The 12,546-nt window shown below is 42.3% G+C and overlaps 1 protein-coding gene across 3 annotated transcripts; it reads right to left on the minus strand.

The window, feature by feature from the left end:
* Positions 1-950: 950 nt before the first annotated feature.
* On the minus strand, positions 951-12,531 carry LOC129711947 (complement component C8 gamma chain-like). Of its 3 annotated transcripts, none has more exons than XM_055660000.1 (8): positions 12,394-12,531; positions 9,342-9,424; positions 8,443-8,579; positions 6,884-6,954; positions 5,035-5,136; positions 4,380-4,481; positions 2,632-2,667; positions 951-1,070 (listed from the first exon to the last, which is right to left on the minus strand). In XM_055660000.1, the coding sequence occupies exons 3-8, from the start codon at positions 8,466-8,468 to the stop codon at positions 1,048-1,050; spliced, it is 360 nt and encodes a 119-aa protein (XP_055515975.1). In that variant the 5' UTR covers positions 8,469-8,579; positions 9,342-9,424; positions 12,394-12,531; the 3' UTR covers positions 951-1,047. The 3 variants fall into 3 exon arrangements, with proteins under 3 accessions (XP_055515975.1, XP_055515974.1, XP_055515973.1); XM_055659999.1 differs by having other exon boundaries at positions 12,358-12,515; XM_055659998.1 differs by lacking the exon at positions 12,394-12,531 and having other exon boundaries at positions 9,342-9,525.
* Positions 12,532-12,546: the final 15 nt, after the last annotated feature.

Genomic DNA, 12,546 nt, shown 5'->3' on the forward strand with positions numbered 1-12,546 from the left:
TGGCTGACCAGATCCCCATCTATATCAACACCTTTCTGCCTGCCCCATGTGCTTTAACTTTGCACACTAAGCTGTTTTGTGGAATCTTTGGGGAGCTTTCTGAAAATCCAAATACACCATCCCCACTGGTTCTCCCCATCCATTAGACTAGATACATTATCAAAATTCTTCCTGTAGATTTCTCAAGCATGATATCCCTTTCGTAAATCCATGCTGCCTTTGCCGGATCCCATCACCGTTTCTAGTGGTGTCAAGTATCTTCCCTCTATTAAGGCCAACAGGTCTACTGTTCTCGTGTTTTTCTCTCTCCCTCCTATTTGAAACGCTTGGATTGCATGAGCTGCGTTCCAATCTGTGAAATCTCTGATGCAGAGTCTGAGGAATGTTGGAAAATAACTATCAATGCATCCATTATTACTAACGCTACTTCCTTAAGTACTCCGAGATACAGATAGAGCCTTCAATTTTATGTTTTTAATCAGATTAGTAAAAAGTCCATTGGTTGGTCAGTCCATTTCCGGGGAAGGAGAAGTGGAGGTTGATTTGGAAGAGGTGACATGCTGGCTTTAGAGACGTATTGCAATTGGAAGAGGATATTACGGGTGGTAAAACTGTAAGTGATGAAGCATGTACTTAGGGCTCCTCTCAGCTCCATTGCTCTGTTGAGCGACATAAGCTCCACCATCTTCCTTAGGGTTTACTTGACGTCATCAACATCAGATATGGTGAAGAGGCAACTCCAACATGCCAGAAGCAAACACTCCAACCCATGTCTAGAAAAGAGGACTAAAGTGCATTCCGATGCCAAACTTCCTTTCTCTCTCCGAGCGTTGAATTGTCAAACACAGAGATTGTCAAAGAAATTTGACCAAAGGACATCCTTACACGACAGGAAGGGACATGCGTTCTGTAAACATGGCAAGGGACCACAATAAAGAAGACAGCCAGAATTTAATAGCACCCTAAAGTTTATTTAATCAATTAGCAGGATGTTAGATCACATCCATCAGTTTAGGGGCAGAGTGAGCAAGGCTCAATGCTTCTGGCTTAAATGGATCCAACATCATCATCTGTGGAATATAAAAGGTACAACTCAAAATAATGAAGACAACGATGCCACGAGGATTGTTGTTAATTAGGGGCATATACTGGGCTAAATGTATATGTATATGTTAGTATGTGTACATATACACACACTAACTATTTTTATTGTTTATTATAATATTTACAGTATACTCTGTTTACATATTCTGTTGTGCTGCTGATTGTTATTTCATTGTTCTATCTGGGACATTTGACAATAAAACACTCTTGACTCTTGGTTGTTAGACATGCAGAAGAATAAATCAGAAATAATGGCGGCATATGGAGAGGTAATGGGCGTGGGATGAAGAGTAATGGCAGGTGAGTCTTTGGCGACAGCTGGATAATATTTTGGGATGGAATTATGCAAAAACGGATGGCTTGGAAGTAAATGTGGAAGTACATTATTTGTCAATGACCATTGACAAAAAGACTACGACAATTTACAAAAATGGAATTGATAATTTGAGAAGACAAACATTTCTGTGCTAAGGCTGGGTATAAAGCTGTCTGAGTGATTCAAACATGGACATGCAGGAATAATGATCATGACTTTGAGAAACAACAACATTAGGAGCACCAACAAGGAACTTAAGGATTGTTTATGAGTGGAGGATTGCGTGTAAATTTGTAAAAAATAATTCATTGCACTATGGTCAGCAATGTGGTGGAATAAATCGAGCGATGATGGATCCCCTTCAAAAAAAGCTCTGAAAGGGCAATCAATATCAATCAATCAATATCAATATCAGTCGTGTTATTCGTCACTTGCACATAAAGTGCAAGTGAAATGAACTTGCCAGGAATTTGCCAATATGTATATAGGAATAAAACTAAGGAAATGTAAATTCAAAGCAAAAGAAAGTCTTAGAGGAACCTTTCCCCAATGGAATCTGGAAAGAGAATAAAGTGTCAAAGGGGCTGAACAAATGCCAGATATCAAAGTGGAAATGGAAACCAAAACCAAAAGTGTTTACTGGACTAACATTCTTCCTTCAACCAATATCAGCAAAACCAGCTTACTTGCTCAGACATCTCTGTGTTCTGGTGGAATATCTGCTACATTTGCCGAAGTAACTACAAATTAATTAATTATTATGCGTGTTAGGCAAAGGATTACAAGAATCTGCAGCAGCAGATTCTGATATAGGCAACCTCCGTGTTATGGAGATGTAGCATTGCTAGAAAACATTGCCAGACCACCTCACCATTTTCTGCAACATAAAGCCCAGCGCATGTGTCACGAAACACGAGTTGAAAAAAACATATTTTGTGTTGAATTACTTACTTTTTTAATAGAGATTCCCTAAGAGCAACTTTTATTGCAAATTTTTGATTAGTTATTTGTGAATTTTGGAAGGGTGAATGGTTGTAAAGTTCTGGGGGACATCTGTCCAAGAAAAGTAATAGTTTGGATACTTAAAGAACAAAAAGGACCAAATGGAACTGAGCTGCCCAATGAAGGTGGAATTTGGCAACATATGTGATTTATTTGGTAGTAAAAGGATGCCCATGAGGAACATTGTTCAACAATATGCAGTAACTCACCCAGTTGATGGAATTCATCGGCAGTCTCACAGAACCCTGAAAAAGAGTACACAAAGTCAACATTACACCTCTCACACGGGTGGTGTCAGCTGCTTATCAGAATCCATTCACAAAGAATGTCACAACACCAACTGGTGGCAGGTTGAATATAGAGAATGGGATGCAGGGGGGTGGGATGGAAGGCAGAGCTTTAGGGGGAATGGCAAGGAGAGCTGGGATAAAGGGGTGATGGAGAACAATGAGCAGGATTGAAGAGGAATATGAAGGACCAGTGTGACGGAGAGGTGAAATGAAAAATTATGGGATGATGAAGTGGTGAGGAAGGTTCTCAAATGTGTCCAGGATAATTTTCCAAAGCAGTATGTTCCCAGTCTAACAAGGAAGGGGGGCATTGCGGGGTCTACTTCTGAGGAATGAGGTGGGTAAAGTGCCGTGCATTTTGGCGAGAGAACATATAGGGAAACGGTGATCAGAACATCATAAAATTTAGGTTAACCATAGAAAAGCAGAAGGAGAAAAATACAATAAGCATCGGAAATTGGAGGAAGGCTACTTTTAACAGGACCAGAGTTGATCTGGCAGGTGAATAGCAACCAAGGTTGACAGGCTTAGCAGGGCTGCCTTTAAGGAAGAGATGGTTCAGGTGCAGTTGTGATAGATTTCCATGAAAAGCAAAGGAAAAGAAACATCTCCAGAACGCTTTGGATGGTGAAATAGACACACAGGAAGTTTGTGTGTGACCTGTGTTGGGTTATTAACACCAATGAGGAGGAGGCTGATTACAAAGGGATCAGAGAGGTGAAAACTAAAATAGGAGAAGCAAGGAGAACAAATGAGGAAAGTCTGAAATGCTGTAAGAACGTACAGTAGTAGCATCTGTGGAAAGAGAAACTGGTCAACATTTCAAGTTGAACACCCTTCATGAGAACTACGATTCTGTGGTGGAGGGTGAGATCTCCTGGCACCCATTGCTTTTCTACCGTCTAAAATATGCCAGTCACATGCCTTGGTCCAACCCTAAATAACTACCAAAGCAGATCAGAACCCAGCTATGAGGCAGCAGCTCAGCAGCTCAACTATCTGTGCCATTGACCCACCCACCTTTCATCCTTAGCCACACCATCCAGCCCTTCCGCACGTGTCCCCCTCCTCCCATTTCCCAACTTTCTTGCAGCTCTCTGATTCATTCTTCAATTTCCACTAATTACTCTCCTTCTCACTTCCCTTTTGATTTATGTGTTTATTGTTGTCGTGTGTGCAGTGAAAAGCTTTATTTGTGAGCTATTCAGTCAAACCATTCTATACATGAGTCCAATCAAGCCAGACACAAGTAGAACTGGTAGTGCAAAGAGCAAAATACCAGAGCACAGAATACTGTGAAAGTGTTTTGTTGTTACAGTTTCAGAGAGAGCACTGACTTTAAAAAACACAATGTCTGCATTGAGGTAGGTTGGAAAATTTGGCCAACACCCTATCCCAAGCAAGTGTAGGTACAACACTTGTCCTTTCAGCTCGCCCCTTCTCACCATACTGGATCAAACACCCATTCCAGGTGAATCAATGCTGCATTCAATGGTGTCTCTGCTGCTGAAATTGGTTATTCCTTAACTTCTCCAGTTCTGTTTATCTTACAACAGATGCTACCTGAACTGCTGGGTATCTCCATGTTTCCCCATTGTTGCTTCTGCAAGTGAACAAATATAGCTAGTTTCTTTAAAAGACTGTCCTGACATTGGGATAATTCTGACCATAGTCAGGGAACTTGTAAATTAAAATATCCGGGATGTTGTTGTCGAGAACAAGTTGACGAAACTTCCTCTGTACAGCCTGGTTAATATTAGTGGTTCTCCCTGGAAAAAAGAGAAAGAAACAGTTATAGAAGTCGAGTCTTTCGGTGATAATCACACAATGTGTTGCTGTACAGTACTTCTCCTGCTCTTAACCAGTTCTGTAACAGCCTAAAGTGTGTTTGATGGGTCAGCATGTAAGGGGCACAAAATCAGGTACATGGGTAGGAACGGTTTCGAGGGATACGGGCCAAACTCTGGCAAATGGAACTAGCTTAGATGGAGCATCTTGGTGGGCATGGACAAGTTGGACTAAAGGGCCTGTTTCCATGCTGTGTGATTCTATAACTGGGGCTACCATAAGGAGGCTTTACTCTGTATATTAAGCTGTGCAGCACTTTCAAGACAGTGGGAGTTTTGGCCTCGCGTCATGGCCAGCTTATACCTGTCACTGGGAGTTCACCATCTTGTATTTGTTGATGCCTCTCACCCCAATGAGAATACATTTTTTTTAAATAATGTAGAGGAGTGAGAGGCACACAATCATGTGTATCCTAATTTAGGTTTAGTTTGGGCTTCAAATATGTCTGCTACTATAGGACCTGGCTTTACCTACCATAGAGTTTGAGAGTGATTCTCCGTCTTTGCTGAAAAAAGACAATTGCATAATTGGTGTAGTCTGTTTCACTGATTACAATGTCAGTAGTAAGCCCCCGATCTGTGGAGTGAAGCAAAGACACAATCTGAAGAAGAGTCTCGACCCAAAACGTCACCCATTCCTTCTCTCCGGAGATGCTGCCAGTCTCGCTGAGTTACTCCAGCATTTTGTGTCTACCTTCGACACAATTAGGATGTTGATTCCTGAAACAACTATGTGGGATAATAATATTGAAACAGATTGCCAATTGTGGCTTTTTACTGAGCCACTCCTAGTCTCTCCTTCCTCGGAATGAATCAAGAATGCAGCATAGGCGACTATCCATACCCATTGATGCCTGCCCAGGTACTCCCACTCTCCACTACCTTCCCCATTTCCTAATAGTATTTCTCGATGAAGGAATTATTCGCTGGGCTCCTCCCAACCTTGAGCCTATCAATATCTCTCCTAAAGGCAGGTACTGCAGTGGGTTCCAGATTGAAAATACACAAATGAATGGTCATGGGCTGTCATGGAAGTTCATGCACACATCATTCTCCTATTTCAAGCCAGTTTAAATCTAATTAAGGTTTAGTGTAAGAATTGGAGAAATTTCAGTTCTGGATAATAACATGGCCTTTACACCCCCACCTTGACATCATGCAAATAATAAAACAAATGGAAGGAGTCAGCAATTTTAAGAGAGAGTCATAATCAATGGGAGTGAGGAGGGAACAAAGAATGTCAGAATCTTACGGGCAAGAGAGAGTTATATTAAAGGGGCTTGATGGGAGGAAGGATATTGTCAGGTTCTTGTGCATTGGGGGAAGAAGTCAGCATTGGGGAAGGGTGGACGACAGGGGAAAATTAGATCAAATCCTTAAGGGGAGACGAATAGGAGAGGATCAATGTCAGAGGAAGGAGGGTCAGCCCTACAATAGAACACTATAAAATTAGTGTAGGAAGGATCTGCAGATGCTGGTTTAAATCGAAGATAGACACAAAATGCTGGAGTAACTCAGCGGGACAGGCAGCAACTCTGGAGAGAAGGAATTGGTGACAAGGGGGAAAGCAGTATCTTTAGGACGTGGAGAGACAGCCATTAGAGCGAGGAGCATTGGGAGCAGTGGGAGAGAGTCAGCCATAATGGGAAGTGGCGAGGTGGGGGGAGAGGCGGGGAGTTAGTCCCTTTGAGGGAACAGGGCCACCGTTAGAGGGGAGGGGGAGAGGCATGGATCATTCCGAAGGGAAGAAAGTCATCGATTGTAGAGGAGAGGAAGAGTGTCACAGCTTTATGAGGCCAGTGAAGTGGAGAGTAGATTAGTGTTATCAGGGAGAAAGAGGGTGTGGATTAAGGCCCATATTGAGATACACCAGGCTCTGGATAGAGGGGGAGTCAATGACTTGAGTGATGGGGTGGGAAAGAGGGAGAGTGAATCTCAACAGGGAAGAGGCTGCATCTCTAATGGGGTGGTCCCTGTCTCACAGGGCCTTTTTATATGCAATACAACTCTATGAAATTCCAACTTGTGGAAAGAAAAAAAAAAGCAGCTCATTAGAGGGAGTAAACCTTCGTGTGATGAGAATAAAGAGGGAAGGAGAAGAGGGTCAACACTTCAACAGTGAGGGGGAGAAACTCAGCCCTTCAGGCCCTGACGTATCTCGTGTTATGAAGGGAGGGAGTCAGCATTTTCGGGGTGGGGGGGGCAGAGGGAGTCAGTCAGGAAGGAGCGGAGGCAAAGAACTCTCAGTGGATGTGTGAGATACACTAATGGGACCAGTGGGGACCAGTGGAAAGTTACAAAACAAGAACAAAGATTTCACAAACTTTTCCGTGAGAATCTCCCAGGTATTGCAGCCTTCTTGTACTCTTGTTTAATATCCCAACAGATCCCATCCCTGGGAGTGAGAGAAGAGAACACACATTACATTTTGCTGCATGGCATGCTTAAAGCTGTGTTTTTTGTTAACCTCTGCAGTCAAAATCTTAGCCCAGCAAAGAAACTCCACTGAGCCTTCTTTATTTGACCCTGTGGTTCCCCCATTGATAGACCTGGCTGCAGGAGGATCCTGTTCAGTTAGTCAACTGGGCACAGTCATAGCAGATTAAATTAAATCATGTTAAGTGCAAGTTGATGCATTTTGTAAGGACCATTAAGCGTAGGATGTACATGACGAATGGTAGGGCCCTAGAGAGAACTGACGAATGGAGGGTCCTCAGTAAGGCCAAGGATCCCTGAAGGTGGCAACAAAGTTAGATAAGGTGGCGATGAATGTATATGATTTTCATTAGCTGGGGCAGAGAATGTAAGAGCAGAGAGGTTATTGTGTATCTAAATAAATCATTGGTTAGACCAAAGCTGGAGTACTGTATGCAATTCTGGTCATCTTACTGTAGGAAGGACATAATTGGAGATGGTACAGAGAAGATCCACCACAGTTTTCCTGGGATGGAGCATTTCAGTAATGAGGAAAGACTGGATCGACAGGGCTAGTTTCCACTTGGGATGCAGTAGGTTGAGATGGAAAAAGATACGAGTTAAAAAAATTGAGGGTATTATACGGTACATAGTAAGAAACCTTTCTCCACAGCAGAGGTGTCTATAATTGGAAGACATGGATTTAAGGGAAATGGCAGGAGGTTTAGAGGCAATTTGACAAAGAACCTTTGCACTAACTGGGTAGCTGATGGAAGCAGAGATTCTCACATTTAGTAGGTAACTGAATAAGCACTTAAAAGTCCATGAGAGAAGGCTATGGAACACGTGCTGGTGCGTAGGATTAGTATATTACTATTGTAAAGGATTAATGGTCAGCAGGCCTGTTTCTGTGCTGTATGAATCTATGATTCTCTGAAGGTACGAATACTAAATCTGACTGAGTGAGTGTGAGCCCACGGCCTGCTGATCAGGTCTGGTGGAGACAGGGGTCCAACGTTTGTTGAGTGGGAACAGGTAGTTTAGTTCAGAGATACAGCGTGGAAACAGGCCCTTGGGATATTTTCAAAGGCCAATTACCTAAAACACTGCACGTGTTTGGAATGTGGGTTGAAATCAGTGCACCCGAAGAAAACCCTCGTGGTCACAGGGAGAATGTGCAAACTCCGTACAGACAGCGCCTGTAGGCAGGATCGAACCTAGATTTCTGGCAGCAATTCTAGCGCTCCGACTGGTCCAGAGGGAGCAGGAGTCCAACTGGTCCAGTGGGGACAGGGGTCTAGTTCCTGACCAGAAAGAGGAGGGGGTCCTCTCAGTGAGAACATGAGTAATTGACCCTTGCTCTGTGATGCCAGCACAGCTCGTTTCCAGCTCAATTAAAGCAAAGTGACCGACTCCCAATGAAAGGGAGATTGGGAAATTGGCAGAAAGAATGTTTGTTTGCACTCACAGTTTGCGCAGTGTGTTGACACGCATGGCTTCAGTCTGATCGCTCACTTTGACAACGACGGCCTCCAGCCTGTGGTTATTTGTTGCCAAATGGGAACATTTCGATGCAATGGCAAATAGACGCCACACACCTGCAAACTAAAGTAAAACATCACATCCTGCGGTCACAATGGAGCAGCATTGAGGGTTAAACACAGAGCATGATACTCTTCACACATACTCCCAACGCATTGCATTATCCCAATTACCTTCAATTGTGTTCAGTCTTAGCTTCTGCAGTCTCTTCGTGCAACTGAATTTTCTCTGCCGATGTTGTTGCACTAACTGCTTCCATTTATGAAGCCAAGAATCCCAACTGACGCTTTAATCATTGTCTCAACCTATCCTACCAACTTCAAAGATTTCAATACAAATTATCTTAGGTCTGTTTCAGAATCCTTTGCAAAATTGTATAATTTAGTGTAAGCTGCCCCTTCCCATACAATCCAGCAAAATACAACACTTCACACTTCTCTGCATAATCTGCTGCTTGTCCACCCTTCATCAGCCTCATAGTCGGAGTCGCACAGTACAGAAAGAGGCCCTTCAGCTCAACTTGATCATGATGCCCCATTGAAGCTAGTCTCGTTTGCTCACACTTGGCCCATATCCCTCTAAACCTTTCCTATCCACGTATATGTCCAAATTACTTTCAAATGTTATTAGACCTGCCTCAACTAGTTCCTCAAGCATCTAGTTCAATATCGTCTTCAACTTACTGGCAGCATTATTGAATCTGTAAAGGGTTAAAAGCATGTTGCTGCTGAGGGAACGGAGATGGAGGTTCACTTCACCAGCAAGGCTGGATCTCCAATTGTACCACCATTAGGAAATAGTGTGGCTTAAAAATTGTGTTGTTACCTGCTGAACATTAAAGTTCTGCTGAGCCTGGATCGGGTCAATAGGATTCCGATTCTGTGTTCGCCGGCTCGCACTACTGCCACCTGAAAGGAAAGTTAAACTTAAAGTGGTAAGGAAGATCAATCTGAGAGGCCCCATGGTCTGGAGGCAGGCAATGTATCTGTTGAGTGAGCTCTGTGGAATTTCCCGTACATAGAGCAGTATTTACAAGTGACAAGGTCATCTCTGGTTTATCATTAAAGAAACACCAGCCTACAATTTTTGCTTGGACTAGTCAATTCTTCCTCTCCCAGAAATATCCTAATGTGGTCACTCCCCTCAAGCCTCACTACCCACCTTCTTCTCACCATAACCCCCAAGAATATCTACCTACCCTCTCACCTGTTATTCAACTCCAACTACAATAGAAATGAATCCAGAACAACAGAAAGTTGTCCTAAAAATGAAACTGGCACAACTGCATTAATGGTCGGCATGACCTGTTTCTGTGGCGTATGAATCTACGTTAGTATGAAAGAGCGAATGCATTTTTTCATGGAAAGAATAACAGTAACAATTACTAATTACAGTAACTTGCAGAATTTAGGAGGGGCATTGCTCCTTCCATTTCTGTATTTTGGAAATTGATGGAATTGCAGATAGTGAAGAAGATTGTCAAATGATACAGCTGGATATGGATTAGTTGGAAATTTGGGCAGAGAAACAGCAGATGGGAGTGTAATCCAGACAAGTATGAGTCCTGAATCCCTGAAAGTGGAAATGCAAGTGGATAGGGTGGTAAAGAAGGCATAAGGCATATTTGACTTCCATCTATTTTATCCGCCGGAAACCCGCTGAGTTTCTCCAGCTTTTTTGTGCAACTTCAATTTTCCAGCATCTGCAGTTCCTTCTTAAACACTTTGACTTCCATCAGTTGGGCATTGAGTATAAAAGTTGAGAATTCATGTTACTGCTGCATTAAACTATAGTTTGCCCATGTTTGGATATTGTGTGCAGTTCTGATTGCCACACTACAGGAAGTGGAGACACTGGAGATATTGCAGAAGAGGTTCACAAGAATGTTACTTGGATTTGAGAGTATTAGCTATAAGGTGAGGTTGGACAAACTTGGATTCTTTTTATGGAGTGTTAGGGGCTGAGAGGTAACCTGATAGAAGTTTACACAATTACAAGAGGGATAGGGTAACAAATCAGTGATTTTTTCTCAGGATGGAAATACTAAAGGCCATATATTTAAGGTGTGAGGGAAAAAGTTGAATGGAGATTTGAAATGCTAAATTTAAATATTTGTACTTTCCACCATGCCATGTGTTTTAAAAAGTCTATCATTTATTGTTTCTACTTTAATTTTCCAATTTTCATTGATATCTTCTCCTGTTGTGGAGACCTGCCTATTGATAACCTATTTTTTCTAGCCAAATGGAACTTCGAGTTCTTGAGCGTGGATAGTTCTGTATACCTCTCCTGGACTCAGCACATCAATGCACTCATAAAGGAAGCGCATCAATGCCTCCACTTCCTTAGAAGTTGAGCGGATTCGGTATATCGACGAATGATCTTTTGAACTACAGGTCTACGGTAGAAAGCATATTGAACGGTTGCATGACGTCCTGTTTTGGCAACTCGAACGGCCAAAAATAAAGCAGATTACAAAAAGTGCTGAACACTGGCGATGAACTGTATCCATCACAGATACAGAGGGGAGGGGGAGTGAATGGATGGACTTGATCAAGTTACTTAAAATTGTGAATGGCATACATAGGGCAGACAGTGAAAACCTTTCGCCAACCAAAGATGTCTTTTATCTGAGAGCATAGGTTCAAGTTAAGGAGTGGAGGATTTAAGATCATGTCCGGTTTTGGTCTGGGAGGTCAGTCTGATTAATTGGTTTTCAGGTTTACTGAAGGGCAGTTCATTTTACCAACTGAAGGTCTGCTCACTCAGCATTGGATCACTGGATAATAAAAACACACACGACAGGCTGTTGTGCATAGACTACAGCGCGCCATTTAACACCATCATCCCCTCCAAGCTGACGGAACAGGGTCTCTGCACATCCCTCTGCAAATGGAACCATGACTTTCTTCATCAACAGGCCACCATCTGTACGGAATTGGTAGTAACACTTCCTCCTCCATAACCATCAGCACGGGAGCACTTCAAAGCTGCATTCTCACCCCCCCCTGGTCTACTCACTCTATACTCATGACTGTGTAGACGGACACAGTTCAAACTCCATCTTCGCTGACGAAACCAACATTGTTGGACGAAAGACAGATGACAATGAGACAAATTATAGGAGGGAGACAGAACGACTGACTAAATGGTACCAGAACAACAACCTTGCTCTCGACATCAGTAAGACCAAGCAACTGATTGTGGGCTTTGGAGGAGGAAGGATGAGGATCCATAAAGTTGTCTTCATCAATGGGACGATGGTGGAGAGTCAAAAGCTTCAAATTCATGGGTGTGCATTTCTCTGAGGATTTTGTCCTGGACCCAGCACATTGATTCAAGCATAAAGAAACCCCATCAATGCCTCTACTTAGAAGACAAGCTTAACCACGCTCTCATTTCACTTCTGCCATCGGGAAGAAGGTAAATAGGGGCCTGTAAACGATAAAGTCCAGGTTCAGGAGCAACTTCTTTCCTACAATCATTAAACGCTGCAACCTCCAAATTATATAGATTTGGGAGAGTATTTTTTTGACTTTGCATTATTATTGTTCGTTTATTTAGTTATTTGTTCGTTTATCTATTTGTGTGTATATATATATATATATATATATATATATATATATATATATATATATATATCAAAAAGAAAAATTCAATATATATATATATATATATATAATTGTCCTTTTGTTGTTTTATTATTGATTTTACAGACTATCGTGTTTACAGACTATCTGTTGTGCTGCTGCAAGTAAGAATTTAATTGTCAGTTTCATATGACAATAAAACACATTTGACTAATGTTTTAACAACCGACTGATTTTTCCGGTACACATACCGAGGGTTCGGTTTACCCATTGATTCTCCGGCTTACCCACTGAGTCTCGGGTTTAGCTGCTGATTCTCCGGTTTACCGACTGATTTTCCGATTTAATGACTATTTCTCCGGTTTGCCGACCGATTGACCAGTTTATCTCTTGACTAATCTGTGTACTGACTTATTGGCCGGTTTACCGACGGATTCCCC

Source organism: Leucoraja erinacea, chromosome 31, assembly GCF_028641065.1.
Source record: "Leucoraja erinacea ecotype New England chromosome 31, Leri_hhj_1, whole genome shotgun sequence".
In the NCBI taxonomy this organism is placed as follows: domain Eukaryota; kingdom Metazoa; phylum Chordata; class Chondrichthyes; order Rajiformes; family Rajidae; genus Leucoraja; species Leucoraja erinaceus.

Excerpts from the sequence above, each read along its gene's own strand:
- LOC129711947 (XM_055659998.1), bottom strand. The coding sequence starts at position 9,479 with ATGGGGCCTCTCAGATTGATCTTCCTTACCACTTTAAGTTTAACTTTC. Across the intron at positions 8,580-9,341 it reads AGAACTTTAATGTTCAGCAG|TTTGCAGGTGTGTGGCGTCT; the intron begins GTAACAACACAA and ends GTTTTACTTTAG. Across the intron at positions 4,482-5,034 it reads AATCACTCTCAAACTCTATG|GGAGAACCACTAATATTAAC; the intron begins GTAGGTAAAGCC and ends TCTTTTTTCCAG.